We start from the raw sequence: 9012 nt of genomic DNA on the forward strand, positions 1-9012 counted from the left end.
CGACAAGCAGGAAGGAGCGGAAACGCGGTGCGCTGACTGAGACGCGTCCACGCCGACGGGCCGCTGCGTGCGTTCAGCTCCTGCTCGTTCGGGAAGGTGAGTTGGATGAACTCCTAACCTGACTTTGGTGTGTTTGCGTGTTCTCTCGGAGAGACGCACCTGGAGCGCGCGGCTCACCTGGGCGGCTCACCTGGGCGGCTCACCGCGGGGGGGGGCTCCGCTCTCAGGTTCGACAGGCTGATCAAACAACGTTCACTCCGCTTTTATTATTACCACCCCTCGTTTGTCGTTTGTCGTTTCTCACGTTCTCTTTGTTCGTTGTCGTTAAAAAGTCCTGAAGTTTTTAATTTAATCATTAACACAACAAAAGTCAACAAGAGAAAAAGTCCCAATGAAGCCTGAAGCGAGTTTCAGGTGATCCGGTAACACCTGTTCACGGAACACGGAGGAACGAGCTGCGTGCTCTGATCTGCTAAAGGATTGTTCCTCTTTAGTGTTTGCTTGAGGTTATTTTTAATGTCATTTTTAAAGGAATGCAGTGAAAACAGACTCTGTGTACTAATATCACCATATGCAGTAAATGTGGGTGATGCTTTTCTATCACCACATTTCTGACTGCTGGATTATTCTGTTGAAACACGAAAGGCCAGAACTTTCTGGTCTTTCTTTTAATTCTTTTTTTTAAGGGAAGAATGTATTTTAGAAATTTGATATCAATTTAGTAGTATTGCTAGAAATACTTCTTATTCCACAGCATCAATAATTAAAAGCTTCATTCTCATAAAGTAAAGGAGATTATTAATTATTTTGCTAAAATTATTATTATTTTTTCCATAAAGCTCTGGTGTAATTAAAATAAATTCAAAGATCCCTCCAGTGACCCTGGTAACTATGGAAACTAAATGTTGCTTTGGAGTAACCCATCAAAAACAAATGGAAGGAGACTTTTATTCAGCTCTGAGCCATTTTCAGTTAAAGGGACGCTCCGCCCAGAGTCCTTTGTGCTGCTCTGTTCTCCGGACCCTCCTAGAAAACAAACTAAAACCACGACGCTGTGCGGGTTCGGCCTTTAGGCGTGGTCGAGGCGTTTCAATGGTTCTTCCTGTTTATTCTGCTGTGGAAACGTCCACAGGTGCCGTTTTGTGCTCCATGTCGGATGACATTTTTTTTAAATGGCGGCGGTCTCCACCCGGCCCAGATGTTTGCTTCATAAACAAGCAGTCAAAGTCAAACCCGGAGACACGCGAGGTTGAGTCCTTTGTTTAAGGAAATGTTTGCCTCCGTAGGGAAATGTTTGCCTCTGAATTGGGCCGAGAGTCGATTGGATGGAAGGTTTAGTCTGGGTGAAGCCTTGCCATCAGCTGATGCGTTCAGGGACCTGATCTGTCTGGGGCTGAAGTTCTTTATTTTCTTAGTTTCACCTTTATAAAGGATCGTGTCTTACGGTGTGATTCCGATGGGACTACATGCGGCGGTCTCGTTGTCCTGATGCGTTTGGTTTGGTTTGTATATTATCGGACTCGTTTGGAGTCGGACCAAAATAAGGGACATCCTGGAACCGTTTCTTCACTTCTTTATTTTTTTAATGTATTATAGAAGCATCGGATCGGAACTCGGTATCAACTCAAAATCAAATGACTTGGACTCTGGGGCAAAACAAAAAACCCTGATCAGGACGATGTTTGTAAGGACTCTTGAACTTCTTGGCAGACTACCGTGAAACTGTGGGGGATAATTGTCATTGTCCCAAAGAAGGAAGTATTTAATTTTAGTGTGAATCTGTTTCGTTTTTATGTTTTGGTGAGAACCCTGAGGGTTCCTTGGTGAATGGTTTCATGGCTAAATGAAACATGCAGGACCTGTGAAGCTAGCTGAGGCTAGCATCCCGTCATGCTGGACCTGTGAAGCTAGCTGAGGCTAGCATCCCGTCATGCTGGACCTGTGAAGCTAGCTGAGGCTAGCATCCCGTCATGCTGGACCTGTGAAGCTAGCTGAGGCTAGCATCCCGTCATGCTGGACACTTTTTGTCCATTTCAGAAATCGCCCCTCTCACCGGAGTTTAATTTCTCAGCACAGAAACCTAATTATTTCCGTGTAATCCATGTTTAACCCTTCGGACAATAATGTCCACTTCAAAGGTCACGGAGAGGAAAAAAATGCATTTACAGGGTCAAATAATCAAATAATGGGTTTTCATGCTGAAATTTGGGATTTCAAATTTAAACTTTTGTTGGACTTGGACACTTTCTAGAAAATTGACATAGATGTAACCTATTTTTTTGAAGGGTAACACAAGGGTTAACCAGAGGGACAGATGCCCCCCCCCACACACATATCTTACACACCATTAAGCAACAAGGAAGTGTTGCAGTTCTCATTTACATACGTTTTAAAGTCAGTCATCTGCGTAGAACACGCCTTTATACTCGACTATGCGTCGCCGCATGCGTTGGGCTCTTGGTGCGCCCCCGCCTGCCTGAGCCGCCTGCCTGAGCCGCCTGCTTAGGAGCAGCCGGACTCTGAAACGCTTCGCCCTCACACAAGGTTTTTATTTTATCGGGTGATGAAGAGGATGGAAGATCTAGCTCTGTAAATCAAGGAGGGGTTTGTGATGTCATGGGAATGGTAGCGGCCACAAACGGAGGCAGACACCCTCCTCACCCTGAGAGGAGATGAGCCGAGAACTCTGACACTGTTGATGCCTTGCTCAGGGGGGTCTGGCACTGTCGGGGGGTGGTCACATGTTGCATTGGTATACTTTGTCTGTGGAGGCCTGTGGTCTTTCTCCAGCTTCGGCGTATGGCCTGACAGAGGACCCCCCCCCCCCCACACTTGTAGAATCCTTAGATTGATGGGTGTTTAACGCTGCAGTCTCTCCCGTGGCCAGTCCAGCCTCGTCTCGCTGTGTTGCGTCAGCGTTGACGGACATGAAGACGTAAGCGGATATCTCGTTTAGAGACGAAGAGCCCCGTCGCAGCGTGCTGAAATGCAACCCCTCCAGCTGGGCGTGCGTTGTGTTACCGGCAGGTACACACCCTCCTGGTGTGCTAGGTTTCATCCTCCATCCGGGCAAAGCGGGGGGGGGGGGGGGTGGCTTCAGGTACAGATGAGAAGATGGACTACAATTAAAGATGCTCTCATGTATCTTCAGGTTAAGGTTCATCAGGAGCAGCAGTTTGTGGTTCTAGGACGCAGGACGTCACAATGCCGGTAGATCGTCACTGAAACGACGGATCACGATGGTGGCGGTGGGCCCCCCGGGCCAGAACCAAACAGCAGAGAATAAACTCAGACGAGTAGTGGGTTTGTGCAGCTTTCCTATCGTCACTGTAGTCCAGTAGAGTCTGGTAGAGTCTGGTAGAGTCCAGTAGGGTCCAGTAGGGTCCGGTAGAGTCCGGTAGGGTCCGGTAGGGTCCGGTAGGGTCCGGTAGAGTCCGGTAGAGTCCGGTAGAGTCCGGTAGAGTCCGGTAGAGTCCGGTAGAGTCCGGTAGGGTCCGGTAGAGTCCAGTAGGGTCCAGTAGGGTCCAGCGGTGGAACCCGACTCGTCACCCACCGGGTTGATGGTATCTGTTCTCGCCGGCTCCAACGTGACGTCCCCCTCTGCAGCTCGGACCTGTGCCGCGTCAGGATCTCAACAAAGCTGCAGCGGGTTTTAGTTCAGCCACCGGCCGAGAAACCAGTGGCTCCATCTGCTGGTTGAACTGGTTCGGCCGCCGTCTTTACGCTCTTACCGGATCCGAACACGCTTGGTGGAGACGACATGGCTGTGGTTTGTAAAAACACTTTTTGTCTTATTTTAATTTATTCAGACTTGAATAGAACTTCCTGTCCCAGGGGAAAACATGCCTTGTGGGGTGGGGGTGGGGGGGCTCTGGAGTTTGGGCGTGCGTCTGCTTGTGTGAACGTGTTTGCTAGACTCGGTCGTGCTGAATATCTGATCTGTTCATACAGTGCATGCGACTACTACACAGTAGTAGTTTCAGCATTCTACACGGCCTCTGAAGTATCGACCGGCTGCTCTCAGAACACAGACCGGGGTGCCGTGGGTTGGTCCTCGTTTCAGCGGGGACGGAACAGAGAAGGGTCTTTGCCACCGTCGCCGTGGGAAGGGCAGTTGTTGCTGCAGCACATGCGGTTCCTGTGCTGCGTGTGCTGCATGTCCTGCATGTGCTGCATGTGCTGCGTTTGCTGCATGTCCTGCATTTGCTGCATGTGCTGCATTTGCTGCATGTGCTGCATGTGCTGCGTGTGCTGCATGTGCTGCATTTGCTGCGTACCCAGGAACAAGACGGGAGTCGAGCACTTCTGCAAAGGCGGTGCACATTTTACCTGCAGCTAGACTCCTCACTGAAATGGCCACGAATCCATCTGTCAATAAGAATTGTGTGTCACCCCCCCGCCCCCCCATATGTTTTAAATATAATGAACACTTTTGTGTACTCACTAGCATGTAGCCCAAACGTACATTTGCATGTTGCGTTGGACGGGACCGTGAAGCCAGACTTTAACTGGTGAAGGTCGACCAGCGCGGGGAGACGGGGCGTGTTGTTGTGCTTTGTTTTCCTGAAGCATCCTGTTCACCGCGCTGACAGCTCAGGCTCCTCCCCTCTCATGTTTCACTAGCGGGGCTCAGGTACGCCTCGCCCCTCTTCTCCTCCCTGCTCCTTGCCTTTGCCATAGAGACACGGTGGAGGAAACGCTGAAACTGGTTTTGTCAGATGTCGGCTCCTCGCTGTCCTGCTGCTACTGCTCCTGTGATTGGTTGATTTGTACTAGATGGGCGTGGTTGTTTTTGTCGTCACGCCAGGCACCGCCACTCTTTCTTTACGCTACAATGACGGCCATTAGGTATTGTTTGCTGCGGTGGCTCTCCCTCCGATCATCTGTGGAAGAAATAACTCCTCCTCTACCTTGTTGAATCCAAAAATGAAAGTAAAGAACAAAACTGCATTAATCCAGCCCGGATCGACCGTTCCAGATACACGCTTGTGTTTCTATTCTCCGTTTCACGTTTCCAGAAGCCTTTTATTTTGGTATGAATTCGTTCCGTGGGACGGGCTTGTGAAAGCGCTCGAGGCGGACCGCAGCCATGACTCGGCACGTTGGGCGAGGCTTTGAACGCCGTTTGGCGGTAAAGGAAAGGCACTTTGAGGTAGCTTCTGGTGGTGACGTGTGTCCGGAGTCCACCTCGAGACGACGGAGTAGAAACGCATCAGAGTACACACTGGGGAACAGATGCTTTGGTTATTTCCTTCTGTTGGAGGATTGTACATGTTGTCGATGTACTCTGCTCGTACTGGCGTGTCCCATCACTTACGGCAGGGGTGTCAAACTCATTTTCTCCGAGGGCCACATCAGCATGGTTGCCCTCAAAGGGCCAGTTGAGATCCTGGATTCTGGATTACTTCGAATTCTTCATTCGCGTTAGTCGGTGGAGCTTCAAAATGTGTTCCTCAATATCTTGGTTGATTATTTACAGATGTTTATGGAATGTGACAGTCGTCCCCCCCCCACACGACTATCTCAACACTCAATTTCATCGGTATAGGAGCCAGAATGGAGTCAGTAATAAATATTTAATTTTAACATTAAAACCCGATTTACAGATTAAAGATCAGTTATAAATACACGTCAGCTCTGATTCACTTTGACTTTTCATGCTTGGTGTATAAAGGTACCGAGAACAATCTAGAACCTTCTGATCCGGGTCACCGTGTGGACCGTGTAGATCAAATTTTGAGGGGAATGAGCTGCTTGGTGGAGGTCTGCGCTCTCAGCACTTTACTAGTTATAACATTAATCCTTTTAATTTATCAGGTTGAGAACCACATTACTAAAAATATCATCCAACACGAGACATTACATCAACTCTGTTCAAAACACTTTTGTCACAGTTGAGGAGCAGAACTGCAGAACAACCAACAGGTGTGACAGAGCAACATTTTACAAATGTCTGCACACAGCTCTCGCGGGCCACAAAAAGTGGCGTGGCGGGCCACATTTGGCCCCCGGGCCTTGAGTTTGACACATATGACTTACAGACACAACGGTCATGTTGATGGATAATTTCATGCTTCATCTTCATCATCATGCGTCTTTTCTCCTCACTGTCCTCCTCACCACGCACTTTCTTTGTACCGTCGCTTATAAAGAATATTCACAGGTACAGACAGAATCACTGACCGTGTGGAGCGTGCTCGGAACGCTCGCTCATGTAGCGTCGGCATCTGGAAGTTGCTCGACTTCCTCATGACTCAACATTGCTCGAATAATGAAATGTTGGGAATGTTAGCAGGAACGTGGTGATGGCGTTCATCCAGAAGATTTTATTTTAAGCTCAATGGAAGAGTTACACAAAAGAAAAGACGGTATCGGTGTACACGAAGCAAAAGGCTGATCTCGATGGACGATAAAAAAACAAAACAATGACGAGAAACACAACAGCACATTCCTATGCTGGTGAATTTAGATTTCTAAAGTTAACCCCCCCCCCCCCCCCCCCTCCTATTTGTACTGTCACTAAAATATGAATAAGTTCAGATAACATTTATTGATGAACTGGAACTCATTTCTCAGATACTGTCGTGCTAAGATGAGCCGGAGACGTGCGGGTTCCCTGGGGCCTGACGATGAGGTCATGCCGTACAGTGACGATGAGACCGATGACGAATTGGATGCAAGTTCTGAAGAGGAACTAGAAGAGGTAGCTGGAGCTCCAGCCCCCCCGGAGGAAGCTAGACCCAGTGGTGAGTTGCTAGAAGCCTGTTGTTTGAGATGTATTCTTCCATTGTGAGATCTCTGTTGAAAGCAGTTAGTTGACTTGGGCAAGAAGTTTGACTGAAGCCGGGTGGAGAGTCAAGCATACAGTGTTTATAACCTCATATAAGGTTATATTTACAATAAGGAAACTTAACTTCTTCTTTTTCAGAGATGCCATGGAAGGTGAAAGCCAATGATCGACCTTATCACAACTTGCCAGAATTTCAGAAAAAACACTTCCTATGTTTCAAGAAGAGCAGATATGCTGTAAGTTCAGTCATTTCATCTTTCTTTTGTTTCTGCTCTCCGTGGCTGGACTAAGCCTCAATGGGCTAATTTCAAAAGGAAGAATGCAAGTCTAGGGACTGAACCTTATATTACGCACTTGTAATAACTCTTAAACAATCATTACACCAATATGTAGACAGTAGAGCTGTTTGATACAATCCTAGAGGGGAAGAAGATGCCAGAGGAACGGAGGAGAAGTGTTCTGGTGCCCATCTTCAAGAAGGGAGACAAACAGAGTTGTGAAAACTACAGAGGATAAAGCTGAGAGTTATGGGAAAAAGTAGTTGAGGCTAGACTAGGGACAGAAGTAAGAGAAGTATGTCAGAGTAGTTCAGGACATGTAGGACATGTAGGACAGCAGTGAAGTGTGCAGCAGGAGTAAGGGGGGAGTTTAGTGTAGAGGTGGGATGCACCAGGGATCAGCTCTGAGCCCCTTTTTGGTTGCCATGGTGATGGATAGACTAACAGATGAGGTGAGACAGGAAGCTCCTCTGAATGTGATGTTTGCAGATGACATTGTGATCTGCAGGTAGAGGAGAATCTAGAGAAGTGGAGGTCTGCTCTAGAAAAGAGAGGGATGAAGGTGAGCAGGAGTAAAACAGAGTACATGTGTGTACATGAGAAGGTCCCAGGGGGGACAGTGAAGCTACAAGGAATAGACGTAAAGAAGGGAGAGGACTTCAGGTACCTCGGGTCAACAGAGCAGAGTGATGGAGAGAATGTGGAAAGGAGGTGAAGAATCGTGTGCAGGCAGGCTGGAACGGGGGGAGGAAAGTATCAGGTGTGCTCTGTGATAGGACGAAGGGACAGGTCTACAAGACAGTGGTGAGGACAGCCATGATGGACGGCTTAGAGACAGTGGTGAGGACAGCCATGATGGACGGCTGAGAGACAGTGGTGAGGACAGCCATGATGGACGGCTTAGAGACAGTGGTGAGGACAGCCATGATGGACGGCTTAGAGACAGTGGTGAGGACAGCCATGATGGACGGCTTAGAGACAGTGGTGAGGACAGCCATGATGGACGGCTTAGAGACAGTGGTGGGGACAGCCATGATGGACGGCTTAGAGACAGTGGTGAGGACAGCATGATGGACGGCTCAGAGACAGTGGTGAGGACAGCCATGATGGACGGCTTAGAGACAGTGGAGAGGACAGCCATGATGGACGGCTTAGAGACGGTGGTGAGGACAGCCATGATGGACGGCTTAGAGACGGTGGTGAGGACAGCCATGATGGACGGCTTAGAGACGGTGGTGAGGACAGCCATGATGGACGGCTTAGAGACAGTGGTGAGGACAGCCATGATGGACGGCTTAGAGACGGTGGTGAGGACAGCCATGATGGACGGCTTAGAGACAGTGGTGAGGACAGCCATGATGGACGGCTTAGAGACGGTGGTGAGGACAGCCACGATGGACGGCTTAGAGACAGTGGTGAGGACAGCCACGATGGACGGCTCAGAGACAGTGGTGAGGACGGCCATGATGGACGGCTTAGAGACAGTGGTGAGGACAGCCATGATGGACGGCTCAGAGACAGTGGTGAGGACAGCCATGATGGACGGCTTAGAGACAGTGTCTCTGAGCTGAAGACAGGAGGCGGAGCTAGAAGTGGAGGAGATGAAGATGCTGAGGTTCTCCTCGGGAGGGACCAGGTTGGACAGGATTAGAAATGAGACAATAAGAGGGACAGTGAAGGTTAGACGTTTTGGAGACGACGTCAGAGAGACCAGACTCCGATGGTTTGGACATGTCCAGAGGAGAGACAGGGACTATATCAGTAGAAGGATGCTGAGGATGGAACTGCCAGGGAACAGGACTAGAGGACGACCCAGGAGAAGACACATGGACGTAGTGAGGGAGGACATGAGAGTGGCTGGTGTTGGGGAGGACGATGCAAAGGACAGGGTGAAGTGGAGAACGTAGAATTGCTATGGTGACCCCTCACGGGACAAGACAAAAG

At 49.1% G+C, this 9012-nt stretch overlaps 1 protein-coding gene across 1 annotated transcript in view; it reads left to right on the forward strand.

Moving 5' to 3' along the window:
* Nucleotides 1-9012, forward strand: part of atp8b1 (ATPase phospholipid transporting 8B1) — a 25508-nt gene continuing 16496 nt past the window's right edge. The window contains exons 1-3 of the mRNA XM_068752959.1: nt 1-96; nt 6577-6746; nt 6929-7026. Of these exons, the coding sequence (XP_068609060.1) occupies nt 6593-6746; nt 6929-7026 (252 nt within the window). The 5' untranslated portion in view covers nt 1-96; nt 6577-6592. The remainder of the gene's footprint in view (nt 97-6576; nt 6747-6928; nt 7027-9012) is intronic.

Source organism: Brachionichthys hirsutus, chromosome 19, assembly GCF_040956055.1.
Source record: "Brachionichthys hirsutus isolate HB-005 chromosome 19, CSIRO-AGI_Bhir_v1, whole genome shotgun sequence".
In the NCBI taxonomy this organism is placed as follows: Eukaryota; Metazoa; Chordata; class Actinopteri; order Lophiiformes; family Brachionichthyidae; genus Brachionichthys; species Brachionichthys hirsutus.